This window comes from Pinus tabuliformis, chromosome X (assembly GCF_031772625.1).
Source record: "Pinus tabuliformis cultivar Carrire ecotype Pingquan chromosome X, CPIR1, whole genome shotgun sequence".
Classification (NCBI taxonomy): domain Eukaryota; kingdom Viridiplantae; phylum Streptophyta; class Pinopsida; order Pinales; family Pinaceae; genus Pinus; species Pinus tabuliformis.
Genome location: NC_142308.1, coordinates 783,840,314 through 783,863,842, shown reverse-complemented (window position 1 = coordinate 783,863,842; position 23,529 = coordinate 783,840,314). Strand labels below are relative to the sequence as shown.

The window sequence follows — 23,529 nt, the reverse complement described above, 5'->3', positions numbered from 1 at the left end:
CGGATGAGGTCCTCGCGCATTTGCGCAAGGAGCGTTTTCCTAGAGGTGCATATAACAAGCTGAAGTACAAAAAGATAGGCCCCTGCAAAGTTCTCCAGAAATTTTCAGCGAATGCTTATGAATTACAACTACCACCAGGAATAGGCATCTCGCCCATCTTTAATGTGGCAGACCTGTTTCCATACACTGCTGATCCAGAGGAAGACAACACACCACGACCTACACGAGACACACAGGATGGAAGTGAGACTTGGATGAGACAAATGCCTTACGCTCAGCTTCTCGAGATCGAGAGGATCCTCGACACTCAGGTGGCCAGGCGAACTCAATGGAAAGAATATCTACAATCTTTGGTTAAGTGGAGGAACCGTCCTATTGAGGAAAATTCGTGGCTTAATGCCAGACAGATAGAGTAGGCGAGTTATTCAGTCAAGAAGCTCATGGATGGGAGTCATGAATATTTCTTACCCCGGGAGTCTGATGCAGGAGCATCCAGCTAAGGGCACCATGACCAGATGTTGGTCTCAGCCAAGGTGGAAAGATTTATCAGTATTTGGTTTTCTTTATGTTTAATTGGTCAAAGCAGAGTGTAGAGACTTGTTTCTTCTTATTTCATTATTAGTTAGGGGGAACCTAGGAATAGTATAGTTAATTAGGGTCATTACTGACATTATCTGTCTTTTATTGATTAATTCATATTACAACTGTTTCCTTCATTTAGAAAAAAAAATCAATATCAATTGTAAATCTTACAGCGCAAGAAGACCCGAATAAGTTAACAATTATGTAACTGAAAAAAGGAAACTGAAGCGTAATTGTGCACAGTTCAGGTAACTGTGGGAAAACAGTACAAAAACCAAATGTAAATCATTCTGAAAAGGTTCGATTGGAGAGAATAGTAATATAAGAGAGCAGAAAACGATTATCAAAACCCTGAATCTGAACCCATCTGTAACCAACAATCCTTTCATTTCAATTTTTTTTTCCTATTAATTACTGAGTGTGACAAATTAAACAACGAGATGCATTCCTGTAATTTTCTAGCAATATTTTCCTAGCAAGCAGAGACAGAGTTTTCAATATTCGAACGACGAGAACAGAAAGCACATTATAACAAGGAACAAGGCAACGGAATCTAGCAAGCAACACCAGTTCCAGAACCACGGCGCAAGCAACCACAAAAGCAGAAAGAAAAAAGGACGCAAATTCAGTAGAATTCCTCTACGACAGAGGTAGCCATTTGTAACCAATTCTTTTCATTTCCATTACATATAAATTAATGTTGGCACATTGAAATAAATAATAGCCCTCAAAAGTATAAGACTAGCAACCAGAAACCGGAATGACCTCAACAGACAGTGGCAAACAGCAAAGCTAGGGTTCAAAACCCTGTAAGACTATAATATTGTCGAGAAGAACAAGAAAATTAATTACAAGCTGTAGCTGAGGCCATTGGATGCGAAACAATAGTTAGAGGAGCCAACCCTCTCGTTTTACTAACCTATTGGCAAACTACACCAACAAGCAGAGAGGAAAGACTACAAATGGAGAATTTATAGCAGAGAACGACCCTACCCGTTCCACTGACAGAATCCGAGCCATGACTCGATCTGGAGCCAAACCCCAACCTGCAACAAAAACAACAGAGACAAGTTAGTGAACGCATACCAGAAACGAGAGTGCAAAGCAATAGCAGATAGTGGAGGCAAGAGTGTTAATTGCACTTACCCGAAGGATAGTTAGCGCCGGTAGCTCAAGCTCGAACCTGGGTCACGAACACAAAAGGGAGCCCTACTCACAAGGAGTGACCAACCTTAGCACCACTGAAAAATTGAGTAGATAACTATAGCAAGGAAGAGAGGACATACCTTGTTGAAGTCTGTCGAAACCAAGCCCAGGGTCCGTTGTGAACGCGACCTGGAAACCAAGGAAGTCAACAGCAAATTAATCTAGAATGCAACCACAGTGAACAACATAAAGACAGTTAAAAATAATAGAGACAACAACGTCCACGGAGCAGAGTGTTAACCAGGCAGAGGAAACCACAACCAGAAGCGGACAAGCGCCATTACAGAGCAAGATACTGTTGCATGCAAACCCTCGTCGCAGGCTCAACCCTCACTGTATTTTCTTTGCAGAGTGAAAAACAGAAAATGGTCGAATGACAAAAACCAAGGGTTTTGGTAACTTCAACGAGCGGGAAAATAGTAACCGAGGCGGGTACAGCTAACCCATCGCCATTAAAAACTGACATAAATGCCATAAACAAATATCCAGAATAATCTACTGCTTAGAGCTTAATCATATGTGTAATGATCCCGAATTATTTGTTAATCACACATTGTTAATCACAATGTTGAGGTATTATCATTAATAACTTTAAACCAAAGTACGGGCTGGTCCCATCAGGTATTATTCATAGTGAAAACTAAAATATACATGTATGCATGATTCTATGCACTGAAATGCTAAATCATCTCATGGAGGCACAGGAAATACATAAGTCAATTGCTACACTAATTTAATAAGAAAGAAGCACCCTCCACGTGGACAAAATTTGGCATTCAACTACAAGGTATACGTTTCGTATTTCTAAGGAGGCTAAGGAAATAGACTACTTATTAAGCAACCCATTAATATATATAACATTCATACAATTATGGCATACTATAATGCGTTCCATGCACAACAAATCTCGTCACCAAAGTGACACTAGAGGAAATTAATCAGTACAAAAAGGCATTCACTTATGCTCTGCATTTAATCATAGCATCACCCATTGAACAATAGTCACTATACAAGGAAAACCTAGGAAGATGTGCATCCAAATCATAGTGAACTGTTATGCAACTGGTACAATAATTGCACACAACCCTTAATGGAAGTTTCAGATATAGCATTAAAAAATGAACAACATCCGTCCATCAACAATTCATATATAACGACAGGTGGCTTGTATACATTGAGACTGTGTAATATGGATGAGATAGTAGCACCCCATGTGAAATTCCCATTCTAGCATTTATCCATCAGTACTTTATATATAGTACAATGAGACTATGATACAGGTTGATGACTTCATAATTTTAAGCTTGCAAGAATGACTTGCTATCTTACTATCTACATGAAAAATCCAAATTAGAAGCACAGAAATCAATTTAGCAAGAGTCCACTGTATATAGGCAGATCACTGTTTGTAGTATTTGTTATTGTTTGTGTGTGCCAATGCAATTAGCCTAAAAATGCAGATAATAAGAATAATAACACTTGATTACGTGTATATGCTTTTGTGAAATAAATAGACATCTGTCTTCCAGTCTGGCGAACTTATTAATGTGATATGTTATAAGTGGACTGTGGGCTATGTGGCAATTTTTATTCCATGCAAGTGTTAGTATGTGTTAAATTTTTTATATCAAGGCATCAGGATTGTTTTCCCCTAAATAGCATGTCTGATTTTATGCTTAGATAACACATCCTAGTTGTATTATGGAGTAATTTGTTTCACCTGGACTAAATTAAATTGACAAAATTGACAGATCCTTGGCTATCACAACAATTATATGTTCGAAATTCTATTGTAGTACTTGTTACTGTTTGTGTGTGTGCCAATCTGATTAGCATTAAAATGCAGATAATAAAGATAAGCACACTTGATTACACATCTGTGTTTGTGAAGTAGATAGACATCTTTCTTCTAGTCTGGGAAACTTATTAATGTGATCTGTTATTAGTGGACAATGTGGGCTATGTTGTGGAAATTGATTACCACATGCAAGTGTTAATATGTTATTAAATTTTTATATCAACGTATTAGGATTATCTTCACCTAAATAGTGTGTCTAAACTTATGCTTTAGATAGCACATTTCAGTTGTATTAGGGAGTAATTTGTTTCTATGAAACATTTATTCCTTTAACAAATAAAATTCCCAATCATGGGCTTAATTGTAATTCTCTCATATGGTATGGCTCTTACCATCCTTACACAATTGGTTTTTCACCCTTGACATTCAGATTGTAGGAAGAATAATAGCCTTACAGTTATTGTTGTCTTGTTGTCTCTATTATTTCCCACCTACAGATTTGTAGCTTTGATTGTTTTTTCTAGCCACTATATTGAACTACTGCCCGTAGTGTTATTAGATGAACTTCCTATTGGGTATATACATGTTTATTGTAAATTTCAATCTAAAGAATGGTAGAGTAAATTTTCAGGTGGCTATAACTTTTGATTCAGTATATCCAATCTTGTAGGGTTGACAACAAGGCTATTCCATTTTATAATACATGATTAATTTTAATGGGACCAATAATTTTACATATTTTGTGTGGCTCCAGGTGCCATCTATTGCCACAAGAAGTGAGTCCCCATCAGAGAGGCCAGGCAAGCCTGAGTGTCCTGTAAGTTAAACAAAGATTTTGTTTTTTTTATTGTCGTATCACACATCCTTATGATATTATTGTAATTTAGATTTTGTTTGTAATGTTTGATTTCTTTTGATGTTGTTTAATTTAGCCTTTGTTGTGTTGTTGATTTTTATACTATTGAACTCAGTACTATATGAAAACTGGCATTTGCAAATTTGGTTCAAAATGCAAGTTCCACCATCCAAAAGATAGGTTGGAAACCTTAAAATCAGAGGATAATTTTGATGGAAGTGAGGTACTCAAGTCAATCTGTGTTTTCATCCATTATTTTTTGTCTTCCATTTAATATGATATGTAATCCATAAATTTTGAAACCTCGTGGGAAAATCTGAAAAAATACTTCTTCATATTCATGGATGGCATCCCTAGTAAACTCATCAATGTAGACTAGTGCACTTACCCAGGTGTATTTGAACCGATCACGTGTTGGAACAAAACTATCCAAATGCCCAGAAAAATTAGAGATATTTGGTTGAACTAATTTGTTGGGTTTTTCAATAAATATACATTTATATTAGACCTACAAATTATAGTGATAAAAAGTTTATGCTTTAAGAACTCAGTAATTTTGTATCTTAAGCTTTTATTTGGCATTGCAGGGACAGACTATGCATATGATGTATCCGACTATTTTTAAGGCATTGGAAGAAGCGGGTATGGAAAATACATATCATCCTCAGGATTATTTGAACTTCTTTTGTCTCGGGAATCATGAAGTAAGGGATGATAATGAAGCAGCTTCTGCAAGTGCAGTTCTAGAAAATAAACCTCATGTAATTTATCCACATTTTTTTTTCTCAACCGCTCTACATAAAATGATCTATGCTGTCCTCAATTACTACTTTTCCTTATAGCATATTTTGTGTTAGATACCTTTAGTAGAAAATGGATTTCTCTTGTAATTTACAGAATAACATTTAGTCTAGTCAATTTCAAGTGTTGGGCTCGCTTCAAAAATTTTCAGTTCAAAAGTGATGAATCTTTACTGTTATTGTGAAACTGATATCATTGTCCTTTTAGATGTTAGGTCCTAATTTTACTGACATTCTTTATGTGATGGGCTTGGGCTTTGAAAAATCATCATTTCATGATTTACGTCCATTCAAAGGGTATGATTGTAGATGATGAGTACATCATTCTAGGGTCATCAAATATTAACCAATGCTCAATGGATGGTTCAAGAGATACTAAGATTGCTATGGATGCATATCAACCACAATGTACATGGTCTAAAAAGCGATACCATTGTTACAGGGAAAAGTGTCTATATAGAATTGCTCTGTCCCACTAAGGTGTGACAGCTGCCTTAGAAACAAACAGAGAAAAGCTACTTTCGTTTTTCCTTTATGAATTATAGATAGAGAAGGACAGAAAGACCAACCTCTGTCTTGCGCTAATCTCCTGATTTGATTCCTCTCTTCTTTGATAGTCTTCAGCTACCTGCTCCCTTGCACGCCCAGCTTCACAAAGTACCTGTAAGATCACAGAAGCATAGCACTATACAAAGACATGGATCTATAATCATAAACAATCTAGGATCAGATATAAATTGACCATACAAATGTAGCAAGCATTAATGACACAAGAGCATGGAGGAAAACTTGAATAACTTTCATTGATAAACAAAAAAAGAGCCAAGAGGAGTTACAACCAGTTGTTCTGACCCAGCATCAACCTCCTAGCAAAGAAGCCCCTCTTCATCTCAAACAAAGCTTAGATCACCCAACAATCTGATGTTTGTCTCAAGAAACCAATAGCAATTCCTTACAATATGCCAAATTCCAGCCTCTGGATCTCTGGGATGAGGGATCCATATATAGATGTCTGTAATGGAGATGAGTCAGCTCATGATTTGATTAGTTTCTTCCCTCTGATAGTTCTTGCTTCCACTTGGAGATTGATGGTCTCTTACTCATCCTTGGTCGAATTCAGTGAGGCAAGTGTCACAGGAGAAGTTTCTGGAAGCTTCCATTGCCTCTCCACCTTGCGGAATGACACTGCCATTTGTCATTTCTCGCCCATCGCACCCCACAGAAGGGATTTTTGAAGTGCAACGCACCCACACAGTGTATTTAGGTGAGATGCAACGCACTTAGCTAGTGGAGCAGCTGAAATGATCCTGTTTTGACCAATTCTGAGCAGTTTTTCATGGAGAACTTCTGGGAGAAGCTGTAATCTGTTGACCTTGTTCTTTTAGGGGTTAGAACAACACTTTTAGGGACTTAGGAGCCCTTGATTTATGGACATTTCATGCTTGGGGTTGTAGGGCCCAAAAATGTCTATAACAGTTGCCCCCTAAAGCATGAGGTCGTTAATCTTTTGATGTCGGGTGAAATGCTTTATTATGAGGATCCGAAGTTCTTTCAATGCTGGGAGGAGACCTGTAATAAGATAGAATACAATACATTATCTTCATAATATTTTCATGATCTAGATGAGGTGGGCATTCCCATGCTCAGCTTTATAAATTCATTTTCATGTACATAGGACAGACAATTGTTTGAGTGTAGACTGATGATTTTGATAGAGCCATCATCATTTTGATTGGATGATTATCTGTGCAGCAATGATGTACATTTGATGTTTTTATTTCCCTTAATATATATCGCAGCCCGGATGGATGAAACTAGATCCGGGGTCTTCAATCTCATTCGATCTTCACTCGAAGTACAAGTCGATCCATGTGAAAGTTGTTCTGGAGTCGAAAATGGAAAGACATCGCCTGATTACCAACCAATGATGTAAGTTGTTAACATGCGCGAGAGGAATCACCGATAATGATAATGACCCTCAAGGTACTGCAGTACAATTCACGTGGTGTGAATAAAGGACTTGGCGTCGAACACCACGTAAAATCTTTCTGTCGAAGGCCATTGATGTAAACCTGTCGCCGGAAGTGAGAAACTTGCCATTGAGGCATGCAAGCTTCAAAGTACTGAATGGGGTGTTCCTAGATCAACTTCTTGGATAATGAGCTGATGTCGACAAGAAGTGATCCGTCATAGGAGGGCCTTAATGAATCCCACATCAATGACACAGAACGGAGCAAATTATTTTAATGGAGGTGAAAACGATCTGGTGATATAAGGTTTAGGGTGGCGGTCATGAAAGAATGGAGTATAAATGTATGGTAGTGGGTGAGACACAGGTGAATTCTCTGAATGACTTCTCTTGAACATATCGGCGACACTGATGTGATGGATTGGTAGCATTAACCCCAAATGTAGATGGTATGATGGGACCATGGTGATGTGACCGGTGAATGAAACAACCCAACCCGACTCGGACACGGAGTGGAAGTGTCATGTTCAAGAGCGACTTGCTACCAACAAAGTTTCTTCAAGTTTTCTTCTCAATTTTCCCCAGTGGAATCGCCATTTTGTTACAGGGAAAAGTGCCTATATAGAACTGCTCTATCCCACTAAGGTGTGACAGCTGCCTTAGAAACAAACAGAGAAAAGCTACTTTCATTTTTCCTTTATGAATTATAGATAGAGAGGGACAGAAAGACCAACCTCTGTCTTGTGCTAATCTCCTGATTTGATTCCTCTCTTCTTTGATAGTCTTCAGCTACCTGCTCCCTTGCACGCTGAGCTTCACAAAGTACCTGTAAGATCACAGAAGCATAGCACTATACAAAGACATGGATCTATAATCATAAACAATCTAGGATCATATGTAAATTGACCATACAAATGTAGCAAGCATTAATGACACAAGAGCATGGAGGAAAACTTGAATAGCTTTCATTGATAAACAAAAAAAGAGCCAAGAGGAGTTATAACCAATTGTTCTGACCCAGCATCAACCTCCTAGCAAAGAAGCCCCTCTTCACCTCAAACAAAGCTTAGATCACCCAACAATCTGATGTTTGTCTCAAGAAACCAACAACAATTCCTTACAATATGCAAAATTCCAGCCTCTGGATCTCTGGGATGAGGGATCCATATATAGATGTCTGTAATGGAGATGAGTCAACTCATGATTTGATTAGTGCCTTCCCTCTGATAGTTCTTGCTTCCACTTGGAGATTGATGGTCTCTTACTCATCCTTGGTCGAATTGAGTGAGGCAAGTGTCACAGGAGAAGTTTCTGGAAGCTTCCATTGCCTCTCCACCTTGCGGAATGACACTGACATTTGTCATTTCTTGCCCATCGCACCCCACAGAAGGGATTTTTGAAATGCAACGCACCCACACAGTGTATTTAGGTGAGATGCAACGCACTTAGCCAGTGGAGCAGCTGAAATGATCCTATTTTGACCAATTCTGAGCAGTTTTTCATGGAGAACTTCTGGGAGAAGCTGTAATCTGTTGACCTTGTTCTTTTAGGGGTTAGAACAACACTTTTAGGGACTTAGGAGCCCTTGATTTATGGACATTTCATGCTTGGGGTTGTAGGGCCCAAAAATGTCTATAACAACCATCCACATAGCCAGGTGATTGGCTTAAGGTTTTGTACCATGTTTATATCATGTGTTGGTATTGTTTATTTTTTTTTTCTACATCAACTTCTTTCCAAGGCACTCCTTCCCTCCCAACCTGAATACATATTGAAGCATCCCCTCCTCTTTTATTTTTTTGAAAGAACTATGCAAATTTTGGCCTGAGTGGGTGCAAAATTATTGGCGTGTCACTTTGGGGATGCCCAACCATGCATACACTGAGAATCGAACTCGAGTTAGTTAGGGTAGACTCACATCAAGCTTCTGCTAGACCACAACCCAACCTACATAAATTGAAGCACACTTACTAGAGGTCATTCCCGTTGTTATTGAAATTGATGTTGCATAAAGATGGAAGCTAAACTTATATGGGAAGTTGTGAACCTATCTAGTTTAGTTGGAATTTTATTTAGAGATTATGGATCCAAATCAGCTCATGTCTTTCTTTGTTCCAATCTTTTAGTTGAGTGAATTTTCCATGCAACCTCCTCCTACCATAACATCATAATGCACTTATTAGTTAGGCTTCATCCTTTTGCTTCATTGCTTCTATATTGTGCTATTTTTCTACTTGTACAATGTATGAATTGCATTAAAGAATAACCTCCCTTACAATGAACAAGGACTTTTTGGGGCTCCATTTTAGACATTAATAGAATCTATATGCTCTTGATTTTGTAGGTCAAACATGTTGATGTTTCACTACCAGAAAGGTTTGGTGAGCCTGAGTGCGCTTTAATATACTCTAAATTTTGCATTATGAATGTCAAATTAGAATAGTTATTTGGACATGCCACTACAAGCTAAGATGTGCCAAGTGCTAAGGCATGGCAAGATGTACAAGGGTTCCAAGTCCTTGCCTCCTCTTCTTCCATATGTTATCCACTTATGACATTTCCTTGGCAATATTTGGTGCATTTGCTAGTTGTAGGTCATTTATAGGTTATAAATGTCTTTAGAGTTTCACTTCTAATTGAGTATTCAACTGAACATATTGATTCTATTATATAACTATTTTTTCCTCCACCCACTTTTCATAACTTCAATAACCATTAGGTAGGGACCTGCAACTTCAATGCTTCTTTGCTTGTTTAGTAAAATATTGTTGAGACTTTAATTTATTGAAAGTTATAGAATTTACAATTTATGAAGTTTCAAGGTCTAATTTTTAAAAGTATAATTCTTTAAAGGGTTCTAGCTCAATGAAAGAGCACCTGCTTTACAAGTAGGAGGTTGGTGGTTCAATTCCATCGTGCCTTGACATCCATATGGAATGACGATGATCAATTTTTGGTGACAGAGGCTCTTTTGACCATCACCATTGAACTTTAGTGACATTTTTCGACCCTCACCAAAAATATAAAATGGTGACGGTCAACGAATGCCACCATATATACGCATTAATAGTGACGACCCTCAAAGGTCCGTAACCATCAATCATTGTTGTTGATATGAAATGGTGACGGTCGTTGTCCATCATTATAGTCATTATTTGTGACGAACCTTGAATGTCACCACAACACCTATACTTCTGGTAATGTGGCTTTTGGTGACGGTAATGAACGTCACCATATATATGCATCAATAGTTACGGCCATTAAATATCCATCACAATAAATCATTGTTGTTCATATGAAACGATGATGGTCACTATCCGTCATTATAATCAATATTCGCGATAGATCTTGAATGTCGCCATAACACTTATACTTTTGGCAACGCCACCTTTGGTGACATTCAATTTTTGGTGACTGAGGCTATGGTCCATCACCATTACTCATATGCAATGGTGACGGTTGCTATCCATCATTATAAATAATTATTGGTGACGAACTTTGAATGTCACTACAACACCTATACTTTTGGCGACGCCACTTTTGGTGACGTTCAATTTTTTGTGATGGAGGCTATGGTATGTCACCATTGCTCATATGAAATGGTGACGGTCACTATCTGTCATTATAAATAATTATTGGTGACGGAATTTGTATGTCACTACAACACCTATACTTTTGGCGATGCCACCTTTGGTGACGTTCAATTTTTGGTGACAAATGCTCTTTTGACCATCACCAATGAGCTTATGGTGACATTTTTCGCCCCTCACCAATCTCATTTTTTCTTGTAGTGTCTGCTAATTATTGTCCACAAGGAAATGGGTTAGCTGAACCCACAAACAAGAATCTCATTAGGATTATTAAATGAACTATTGACCAAAGCCAGAAGAACTGGCATAAGTTTTTGATGTTTGCACTATGGGAAAATCGAATAACTCAGAAAGCCTCCATTGGCACTTCTCCTTTTAATTTGGTCTATGAGAAAGAAGATGTCTTACCTACAAATGTAGCTATTCCCTCTTTAGCCTTAGTTCAATTCATTGAAGAAACTCCTTCCTCATCTATGCAAGTTAGACAGTTACAAATCCTTAAGCTTGAAGAGGAAAAAGAAAAGGCCAGGACCACATATGCACATCATCAACAGTTAGTCAAAGCTTCTTTTGATTCAAATTATGTAAGTTCAAAATCTTTTCAACTTGGAGACCTAGTATTGAAATGGGATAAATCCCATGAAGAGAAAGGTAAGCATACCAAGTTCCAACAAATGTGGCTTGGCCCATTTCAGATTGTGGAACAAATAGGCCCATCAAGTTTTCTATTACAAGATTTATCAGGTAAGAGAGAATCTCAACCTGCTGATGGGTAGATTTTAAAGAAATACTTTCCATAGAATATTATCTCTTCTATTCACTGTATATTATTGCCTTTAGTTTATATTTTTTAGAAAGAAAATACAAGTTGGAAAACATTTACTTTTGGCTTTACAAATGATATTCTCTTTTTAATTTTGACTTTTTGCTTGTGTAAGTAAAGATTGTTATGAAAGTAATATTCACATCTGAAATATATAGTTAAGTTCTATTGCTTCAAAACTTCCTGTTCTCTGCCAAAATTATCTGATCTTTGATGAAACTTAGCTTTAGAAAGAAATATTTCCTTTACATCAGTCAAGAAAAGTATCCATAACAAAGCAAAGTCTCTCTATAGAAAAGCATCTTTAAAACTCTACAATTGTCATCCAGAAGCTCTTAAGGAGCCAATGGTTCTCCCAACCTAATACGTTTTCATTTTTAGAGTGTAATGCTAAAATATACTTAAAATTAAATGGTAAGAGGTCTCATCAAGAGCCGACTTACCATGATCATAAGATTATAATTAACTGACATTACCAATATTTCATATCAAAACATGGTAATGGCTTGAGATTATATTAATAAAAAAACAAGGGGTCTCATCAAGAGCCAGCTTGTTCAGTTAAGTTACAAATCAAGTGAATGGAATTGTCAATTTTGGTCACCAAACCAAGACATTGTCCTTTAAGAAATAAAAGATGAAAATTTAAAAGAATAATGAATTAGTTCAGAAAATAAAGAAAGCAATAAGTATACAAATGAGCTTATCTTTAAAATTGCATTCTGACTTAGGTGGGATACCGAATCATTTTTGGTTAAAAGGTAACCCTGTTGAGGCTATGGATGCATGCTAGCAATAAAGGCTCTACCTATGACAACTAAGTATACCAAAAACTGATCTGAGAAGAGCCTCCTTGTTTTTATCTGTAAAACCAAGTAATGACTGATGTAGACAAAGTAACTTTCTTATGAGAAAAGAATAATCAAAAGAATGATAGTTAAGTATATGTTGTTTTATTATTAATGAGCAGTATTACTTACCTTATATTCCATGTAATTTTTATTTTCAAAATTATCATTATTTTGGAAGTTTTTAGAAATTTCAAAAAACTCTCAGAGATAACTGGTTCCTCCAAGTGAATCGCCAATTGTTGTGCTATTCAACAACCCCCTATTTATTAATAGCAGTGGTTAATATTACATTAATAAATGGGGATCCTTTAAAAATCCCTCCAAAAATAAACTTAACATTTATGCATTTTTCTTATTTAATTTTGGAATAAAGCAAGATATCAATCAAACCCCTTTTTTCAAAAGAACTACTAAATGCTTTCCTTCCCACATATCGCATGACTAAGCATCATGAAAAACCTTGCTAACCCACCAAATCTAGTGAAAAACGATTAATAGAGGACTCTACACTTTATACCTCGAAACTATCATATTTTTGACATAAACTAGGTCCTAAAGCTTTTCTCTTCAAAAACAAGTCTCGCATCGCATATCGCTATTTATGAAGAGCCCGCCTTAAAAGGTTATCTCAAAACAAGTGAAATGTGAAATTGCAATGGCATCGTAACCTTTATTGCATCGCATTTCGAGCATTTAAAAGAGTACCGCAAACTTACCATCAGTCGATATTGCGAAATGCGATCAAGACCCAAACCCACTCCTTCAATACATCACGAACAAATGTTTAGGTCCGCCGCTTATTAAAAAGGTCTTTACATAGGAAAAACCTGACAAGTAGCTATGTTTTGAGGCAATAAACGAGCGGCTCGCATCTCGCATCTCGCAAAAACGTAAGGGAAGGTAAGAAAATAAAAAAGGCACAATGTGATATTGCGATCTATGATATTGCTTCGCAAATCACAAAATCAACATTATCACAATTCAAAGGCTTGCGACCCTAGAAGCTTTCTTCTCGACTTATGATGCAAACATTTATGAGCATTAAAGCTAAGGGATAATGAAGCATTAGTGGGCATTTAGTAAGAGTTAATTGCATTTATCTGTGAAAATCTATTAAAGGTGACATGACATCTTCTTACATGTGTTCGAATAAAACTCATTTTATCACCTTTACAAGTTATCCACATTATTTAATTTCACGTTCATTATAATCTTTGTGTACCCGATAGCTTTTTTTCTTCACTTTCAGGGAAAATCCACAGACCAAATCTTTGGGAGCAATGGTGAAGAAAGGCAAGGCAGTCGTCTCTAAGAAGTCAGAAATTACTCCTCTATTTACAGATACTACATGTAGCAGAGAAGGAGGAACCTCTAGATGGGAGGCCATGTATAATAAACTAGAGGAAGAACAACCAAGGATTCTGGAAACGAAGGTTACAATTGATGAACATGATTCCTCAAATGCCTCCATGTTTGAGACAACATGCTCATTTTTGCATCGCATAGCTATGCGTCCAAAGATAATCCCTTATGCAGACATGGTTAAATGGGTTATTGATGAAACCGACATTTCAGACAGAGAATTCAAGGCAAGAAGCCAAGAGGTTATGGGATCTTTTACGCCAGACAACTTGCAGTTTATGTACCACCTACCAGAGCCACAAGTCATATACAACTAGCAATTCATCGAAAAGTTTGCGAAAGAGAACGAGGACCCAGTAGGCTGAACCTGGACCTGGTTAAAGAATGAGGGAAAAATCAAGAAAGACAAGAATGGTATGTACTCTACTGCGTCTATTTGTCCCCCTCATAGTTTTGCAGTGGCCATGCTATGTAGACTATTTGGCAAACCCGATAGTACTAAATTCTCCCCAGAATGGCTGCCATTAATAGATGCAGCCATAAATGCAACTATAATGAATTGGGCACAAATTTTGTCTGATAATTTATCAACAACAATAATGGAGTATAGAAGGAAAACAAGTGTTGCTTCGAGGGTTTACCCTCCATTTTTTATGAGCGCCTATGTAATGGATGCAATTTGTTTCGATTCAAAATTTCCTGTCATGGGATGGAAGTGTACTATCCAAAATCCACTGCCCATTCACATATACCATAAATACATGTGAGAATCTCACTTTCAACCACTTTTTTACAAAATTTGTCATGGAGTTATGCTCCCTATCCACAAATGGCTTTATAACCGAGATGCCCCCAAGTTTTCCAAAGAAGCCGAGGTAGATATCCTCCCAGTGGCCAGATGGTTTGGGGAGGAAACATTTACATATATCAAGGTATTTGGCAGCATTACCTACCCCCATGTCCTCCCATACTATGTTCTGGACAAACTGATGGCTAGAGAGATAGCCTATTAAACAACTAGTGAGGGAGGGATGAGCAAAACATTAAAGGAAGCAAAAAAGGGCCATTTGGCCTACATTCCCTTTACAGTGTGGAGCATTTTCATTGCACGACCTGGGGCATGCATTTAAGAAGTAGAGATTATGTTATCTCTTTAATTACCTAAATTCCCTGGAAGGCAATATGACCCATTTAGACTGTCAAAGACTTTACCACCATGGTAAAAATAAAAGTATTCAGTAATGAGGAAGATGCATTTGATGACATCTTTTTGTAGAAGAACACCTTCACAGAGGTGAAGCATATGGCACAATTATTTTTTGACCATGAAGATCTTGAAACCTTTTACGAGTATAGAGAAATGAGGCTAACGAAGTTTCCATTGGACCAATTATTGATTCAACCAATAAGGGAGCGTACTCCCAGTGTAAGTCTAGAATGAGATTCTAAAGAAAATTCTAAAACCAATTCTAGTGTAGAATCCCAAGAGAAATCTATCAGGGAGTCAGAGAAGTCATCACAACATGGGAAAAGCAGAAGCAGGGATGTTGTTGGGAAAAGTATCTATTCAGAACGCCCCTATCCCACTCTAAGGTGTGATAGTGCCTTAGCAACAAACAAGGAAAACTAATTGAGTATTCTTCTTTATGAAATGTAAATGAGGAGGAAGGATGTAACTAACCTGTGTCTTTTGCTAGTTTATTGATCCAATTGCTCCTCTCTTCAATAGCTCCCAGCTCCCTGCTCTCTTACCGGCCCAGCTTCACCGAATTCCTGCAAGATCACAAGAGAGAGAAACTACACGAAGATATAGATATACATTCATACAAAGCTCAAGATCAGATTAAGCTAAACATGCAAATATAACAAAACATCATTGATACACATCATGTAGGAGAAACTCAAATAGTTTATTGATAGAATAAGAAAGTCCAAGAGGAGATACAACCAAGTGAGTTCCGATCCAGCATCTACCTCCTAGCAAAGGAATCCCTTCCTCTCCTCCAACAAAGCATAAATCACCCAATGTACTAATCTCAATCTCAAACCAATAGCAATTCTCTCCAAAGTACAAAATTCCACCCCCTGGATCTCTGGGATGAGGGATCCATATATAGATGTAAGCAGAGAAGATGAGTCAGCTTATGTTTTGACTTGTGGCTTCTCTCTGTCAGTTCTTGCTTCCACTTGGAGACTGAGAGCCTCTTACTCATCACTTGGTCGAATTCAGTGAGGCAAGTGTCATTGGAGAAGATTCTGGAAGCTTCCATGGTCTTTCCACCTCGTTGAATGACTCTGCCACTTGTCCTTTCCCACTCAACGCACCTGGGTAGTGCATTCAAGTGCGTTGCAACGCACCTAGACAGTGTACTGGGGTGCTTTGCAACGCAGGCAGCTAGTGGAGCACTTGAATTGATCCTGAATTGACTGTTTCTGAGTGGTTTTTGGTGGAGAACTTCTGGGAGAAGCTGTCATTGGTTGACCTTGTTCCTTTAGGAGTAGTAACAACATCTTTAGGGACTTTGGATCCCTTGGATTATGGACATTTCATGCTTATAGCTGTAAGGCACAAAAATGTCTATAACAAGGGAGCCGGAAAAAGATACAACCCAATCTACAGAAAAGACAACTGATAAAACCCCTGGTGATTGATTTAGAAGAAGAATGGGATAAATTTAATAAAAGACTCCATACAGAAGAACAAACGTCACAGTTACAAATTGCACAACAAAAAACAACTCAAGAAATTACAACAAAGGAAACTGTAAATACTCAAGAGGTAGAGCACATCCCTATTACTCCCACTTCTGAAATTGTTTTGAGAATTGAGGAGATTCCCCCTCTAGATGTGTTTTATAGCCCACAACACAAAGCAGTTGTTAAAAGACAAAGGAATAAAAGGAAGTTGGATTCTACAGTTGTTACTACCCCTGATAATGAACCGATGGATGTTGTCTGGAAAGACTCACCCATCGATCTGTCCGTTGACCTTACTAAACTGTCACAGTTTGCAGGACCCTATGCTACAACGACCATCGAAAAAGAAACACATGTGCAAATGTTTCTTAAGGAAAAAGAAGATAAAATTTTGTCGCTTGAACAACAACTACAACAAGCAAAATATGACCAGCAAGCAGAGACACAATTAGCTAAGCTTCAACAGGAGTTCAAGCATATGCAAATAAAACATCAAGCCAGCTTAGCAAAAAAGGAAGCGCGAATAAAACGAATAACTTATCTACATAAAGATGATCCAAAAATTGATCAATTTATTACTGAAGCGCTCAGCCTTAACTCCCAGCTGATGTACCAAAAATAACTATTATGCCAAAAGATTTCGCAATTGAATTCTTATTGCAAAACAAGCAACAAATTGACAAGTCAAATCATGGAAATGAGAATTCAATATGACGAAGTCTTGAAAAAAGTCTCCGACTTCATCACCTGGCAGAATTTAGAAGATGGGAGAAAATCTGACTTGCCTAAACTGTAGGAGTCACACAAAGAAATCTTATTTGCATATTGGGATTCTCGGCTTAGAGAGGCAGAAAAGGCAATAGCAGATGCGGTAGCAGTAGCAAACAGTGTTATCGAAAATATTAATGAAAAGTTACATAGCGTAAACCTTGTGGCAGAATCCATTTCGGCTTTTCTTCCTAATGTAAAACAGCTTGAGTTACAGTGGAGATAAGCAATGGAAGAAAAGGCAGAAGCAACTAAGCAAACAACTAGGTTAAACTAGGAAGCATACTGGTGACATTTAGTGAAACCTCACAGCGAGTGGATGACCCTGTGATTCCTAACCACTTCTACGGAGAAAATGGTGCCAGCACTAACCAATGTCATGTTCACTGGGCAGCTGAAAGCTGAAATCGGCCAACTGACACAACTCAAACCCATGACGGACATTTGCGATCTAAAGGATCAAATGCAGAACAGTTAGTTACCATGCTCATTTCTATTTTTGTTTTTATTTTACATAATTTGAGGAAGGTCATTTAAACCTCCTAAACTATTTTTGTAATAATCTATTTTTAATTTTATAGTTTAGTATTTAAACCCCTCTCATGCATTTAGAGAGAGGTCCAAATTTTTTATCAGAAACAATCTTCAAAACATGCACTTCTGTCCCTTTGAGGAAGTTCTGGTAAAATTAATGGAACAAGATTTATTTTTATCTTATCTAGCATCTTTTACTGAAATTGCACTTTTGTACTCTTAGATGGTGTTGAATGGATTGAAAGTAAATCAATATTGCTGAAGCACATGAGTGGACGTATTATAAATGGTACTTTTATCTCGTAATTTTTTTATTTATGTATCAAGCAATAATTTCTCTTCAAGTTGTTTATGTATGAAAGTTTGAATCTTGGTTAGCATTATTGCACTTCTGTATGATGATAGTCTATATTTTATGTTGAATACATGATAATTTCTTATGCGATATATCTTTCACAATCATTTCGACTAACTTTTTATACGAAACGATTATTGTTAAACAATTTCATTTCTCATTGCAATTGAATGATCTTTATTACCAATTTCTTTTGGACATTATTGTAGATCACATACTTCAAATTATTCCCAGGTATAGTCATAATTAGATAGTGTTTAAATTATGATAAAATGCATGTGATTATTAGTTTAGATTAGATTACTTTTAGCTTAAACATTACTCCAAAATATCATACATCACCCCATAAGGACTATTATAAATTAGATTGGGAAACTGGTCCCATTATCCTCAGTCGGAGCCACTACACCAAACGGAAAAGGAGTTGCCAACCAAGGTCCGGACCGAGTTGTTTTCCTCCATGTTGAAGCAACAATTTTCGAGGCTTCAACACGTTCCAATTCAAAGATCATGTAAGAATCAAGTCCTCTCGCTGTATTTATATGAAACATTATATGGGTTGGGAGTTTAGATTGATTTCATGCGATTTTATGAACATTTGGGGCTGATATAAAATTAGAAAATGAAAAGAGAATAATTGTTGCTGCAATTCATAACGAAGCTCATTTTCATTTTCATTTCTAATGATTTGTTTAGTTTTAGTTCCTTGAACATGAATCAATATCTTCTAGCTTAATGGTCGCTCTAATTTAGATTTAATAAATTGATGATTTTGGGAAAATGAAGTCTTCAGTAAAATGCAACTTTTTCATACTATTAATCTAAATTAAAAGTAGAAGTTACCCTTTTGGAGAAATTCGACAACTTTCAGGGAAACTTTAATGAAATTCTTCAAGGTAAGTTTCGTATGCCCATTTTCATTTTTTTACCATTTTCTTATGCTTTTTTATTTTGGCTTTGTTTTTAGTTTTTGTTGATATAAATATTTGTTTTGGCAAGTTTTCAAGAATTACTTTGGAAATTTTGCACCCCTCTCTGTTTAGATTTGGAATTCGCTCTCCTTGCTTTGCTTGCTTTCGAGCTTTGGAAAAACAGTTATGGTATTGATCAAATTAGAAATCAACTAAATTGGGGAGTCTCTGAAGGTCTTGCTTGTTTGAAAAACCCGACTTTTATTAGAAAATCATCAATGTTTCCATGTGGGCTTAGTGTTGAAACAAGAAAATTTTCACGTGGAGAAACTTCTTATTTGGCTTCACCCTGTATCATAACTGCTATCTAAAGTTATTTTTTTGTTTTGTTTGGATAAAATTCTAATCAATTACAAGTTTGCAAGACAACTTAGCAAGATATCAACTTAAGAAAAACTTACGTTTTATCCTTTGTTGAGATATTATTAATAAATCGTCTGGTTGGAGTTTTCTTTCAATTTTTCCATTTTATTCAACTTTTTCTTTTAGTTCGTATCTCCTTTCTTCTGTTTGCAATTTTTAAAGTGTTGATTTCATCTTTGCTTCAGATTGGTTATGGTGACATTACCAAGATTTATATGGAAGAATTTTTCTTACCCAACATTGGTTAGCATCCATGGGATATTTTTACTCTAACAATTTTATAGGTTTTCATTTACCTTAAAGGGGTATCATTATTGAATTCTAAAGTCCTTTTTCCTTAATTTTTTTCATGGAGGAAAATTCATCTTTTACAAGTGATAGAGTTCATCTTTTGAAGGAAATAATTGGCTTGAGTCTAACGCAATAAATCCCTCCCATTTTACCCTACTTCACATACCAAGCCTTGAGATTGATAGTTGTAGGGAAAGGGAAGGGAGTCAATATTTTATGAGTATTATTTCCATTGCATTTAAAATCTCTTATACCACCTCGCGCTTTTCACCCAATTGAAAAAATAAATTCTCTAAATAAATTTTATCAAAAGGGTGGCACAAGAGGGTTGAAAACACATGCGTGGGAAGCACATGTAAATCTGTCGGGGTACTTAATAGCCTTGTTGGCAACGGTTCTATGCTTCTGTGGTTCTAAGACAACTTCGTCGGGGCTATGGACGCTTATTGGCAGCGAAGCGATGTTGGGTAAAGGAGATCATCTATATCAATGGGTGTATACTTTATTTAAAACTTCCTATTTGTACCTCTGCTCTCACTCATTGAAGGTAAATTTGAATTTAAATATTTCCCTAGAGACACATATTCATAATTTTAGACTCATTTTAGTTCAAGTACTTATCTTTTAGAACTTATATCGCTTAACCTATTAATTTGACACCCATGAGAAATGTCTTAATGTTTGAAGACTTGATTAAATATTTCCCTAGAGACACATATTCATAATTTTAGACTCATTTTAGTTCAAGTACTTATCTTTTAGAACTTATATCCCTTAACCTATTAATTTGACACTCATGAGAAATGTCTTAATGTTTGAAGACTTGATAGAATTTATCATTTAAGCTTTGGTAAAATTGAGCTCATCATCTTTTTAATCAGAGATAATTGTTTCACTCACTGTGTCGCCAATTGTTGTGGTAAAATAACAACCCCTCATTTTTACCTTATTATCTTCATAATAAGAATGGGGAGCCTCTATATGAATTTTGGTCATATCATCTCTTAAATGCTTTCTTTTGATTAATTTTGTGAGATTTTTACTTTCTTCAAATTTGTGTTTTGATTGTCACATTGAATGTAGTTTCTTGCAAGCTTCCTGATAGCTTTGATTTTAATGGCTTTAGACTTATAGTTTGCAAATGATACTTATTCAAAATTTCAATAATTTCTACTATTTAAACTTAAAATAAACAAAATATATTATACTTTATTTTTGTAAATTTATTAATTATAAATTTAATAATATTCATTTAATTAATTCTGTTTAATTAATTAATTTAATAATAAATATTAATATTTAATTTAAACACTATTTTATTAACCATTTAACCCACAAAACCACTGGATTCAAGAGATTTATGTACATATTATGATCTATAAAAATATTAATAAAAAAATAATAATTAAACATACCCGAAACCCATAACAAAATTTAATTCCAATTTCTTAAGCCTTACGGACTTTCGGGCTCCCGAACGTCATTAATAAAAATGATTGTAATTATTTTGATAATATAAAAGGAGTCTCCCCTCCTACCCTCACTTAATTTCCCCACCTCCCATTTTTATTTACGTTTGTTTTTTGGCATCCTTATCAATCACTTTTTAATTCCCTCCTCTCACTTCATACACCTTATACCTCCCTTTAATATGCTCATGGCTCAGGCTCAGGAATGACCATAGCCACCTATCTACGTCTTCATATTTTTATTTATTTATTATTAATTTAATAATCTAATCTTACATTTTAAATTTTTATAATTAAGTCGTAATTTAATTAATTCATTTTAAAACTAATTAATTTATATTTTGAATTTAATTAGTTTTTTAGAATTGATTTGTATACTAATTCAATTTAATTTGAATATAACTAATTTAATATTTATATTAATTAATTGTGATTAATAATTATTTAATTTTAAGTATTTGATTATTAAAATTTATTACCATAGTTTAGAATTAAAATTTTAATTAAAAATGCTCAAATATTTGTCTAGATATGCATTTTCAGCGCTTTCGCAGTTTTGACAACCCAACTTTGGAAGTTTATATCTTGAGTTTTACTTGGCCAAATGAGGCCCAATATAGCTCATTGGAAAGCTAAAACCATGAAGAAGATTTTGGGAGTGGTTGCATGACTGGATTTGGTAATCAATTATACCTTAAAATTAGCAGAATTTGGAGCTCCAAATTTGTAACAAAGAAACTAATTTTCTGAATTTAGTTTTGGAATTTGATTTGATAAGACTTTTACTGTTGCAGTTTGGTTTGAATTCAGCCCTCTTGGTCCTTAGAAGTCTTGATAGGGATTAACGGGAATAATAAATTTCTTTTAATTAATTTATTTAATTGAATTTTTAATTGGAGAGTTTGTTTTCCCAAATTTATATTTTCATTTTGATGTACAATTTTAATTGGTTTTTTGCTTGTATTTTTGCAGGGAATTTGTTCGAGAGATATGACAAAGAGATTTAAAATAAATGAGTTTGCACCAACAAAGAGAAGAAAAGGGTTTGAAGCTCCAAAATAGATGGACTCAAAACTTCTTCAACAAGTCTCCATTTTTGGATTCCTTTTACAAATTTTAAATAATGTTTTGGAGAATGAGAAGAGGGTTCCTCTCCCCTACAACTTAGGAGCCCTAAGAAATACTGTAATGAGATTTTGAGTTGTAGATAGGAAGGAAAACTCAGATTTGGGTTATTGAGAAATTTCTTTTTCAAAATCTAGACTTTGTATCGAAGGTTGAGGCTGCACTCTTGCAACTTTCTCCCTTTAGTGGCAGAGCTTAAATATATTGAGGAGATTGTTGGAAATCTATGGAGAATAAAGAGACCATGTTCTATCAATTTGTATTTAAATACTTTTATTTGTAATACAAATTTCATCTTTTGATAAGAGATCTGCGTGAATTCTTTCATATTGTGCACTCTTGTCTTATGTGAGAACGATTATCTTTCAAACCAACTACCTAATCTGTTAATTTCATAGATTTGTTATTAATTTTATTTTCTCAAGAACTTAAATCAAATTTCTGAGTAACTATTTACTTACAAATTATCTATCATAATTCAATTTAATTTCCATTATAAATAAGTGAACTATTTCCTAGTTTTGGTGGCTAATCATTTATTGTTTTAATCTCCAAACAAAGCATGCATGGAACCCATAATATCAACTATTATAACTTATTCAAAAGTTGTGAATTCATTATTAAAAACATGTTAAATCCCCAATATCTTTAAAGTCTTGCACTTGATATTTGGAATATATCTCTTAAATATCAAGTTAGGTTAGTTTCCTTTACTTTTCACACTACATTTAGATAAAATTTAGAGTTAAATTAATTATTTTCATTGTAGAAGTCCTCTTACATAGGGGAAAACCTAAGGTGTGGCTTAGTTGAGCCCTTAAGTCAACTTAAGGGTTTTCTCTCTTGCAAGAGCTCTGCAAGAGGATAAATCTGATTTCTATATTTTTGTTGATAAGTAATAGAAATACCAAAAGTCAGCAGGGAGAGAGAGGAGCTAATTATACCCAATAAAAACAATCAGAGGCATCATTTGAATAGATAAGTCTGATTTGGGGCTCTAGCCGGATGGTCTTCCCAAATGTTGATGATGTCATTTTTGGCCATCAACATTTTTGGCACTAGGTGGAGGGCCAATAAATTGTTTCTTTAAAGATTTTTTGTTCTAGAAGTTCTATCTCA

The 23,529-nt window shown here is 35.7% G+C and overlaps 1 protein-coding gene across 2 annotated transcripts in view; it reads left to right on the top strand.

Annotated features, from left to right (window-relative positions):
- Window positions 1-22,692, top strand: part of LOC149142188 (phospholipase D beta 2-like) — a 39,482-nt gene extending 16,790 nt beyond the window's left edge. Inside the window, exons 2-5 of one of the 2 annotated variants that reach the window (XM_089448586.1) lie at window positions 4,341-4,403; window positions 4,558-4,665; window positions 5,030-5,203; window positions 22,258-22,692. In XM_089448586.1, coding sequence (XP_089304712.1) covers window positions 4,341-4,403; window positions 4,558-4,665; window positions 5,030-5,203; window positions 22,258-22,347 — 435 coding nt within the window. In that variant the 3' untranslated portion in view covers window positions 22,348-22,692. The remainder of the gene's footprint in view (window positions 1-4,340; window positions 4,404-4,557; window positions 4,666-5,029; window positions 5,204-22,257) is intronic. The other variant, XM_089448587.1, reaches the window with a different exon arrangement.
- The last annotated feature ends 837 nt before the right edge of the window (window positions 22,693-23,529 follow it).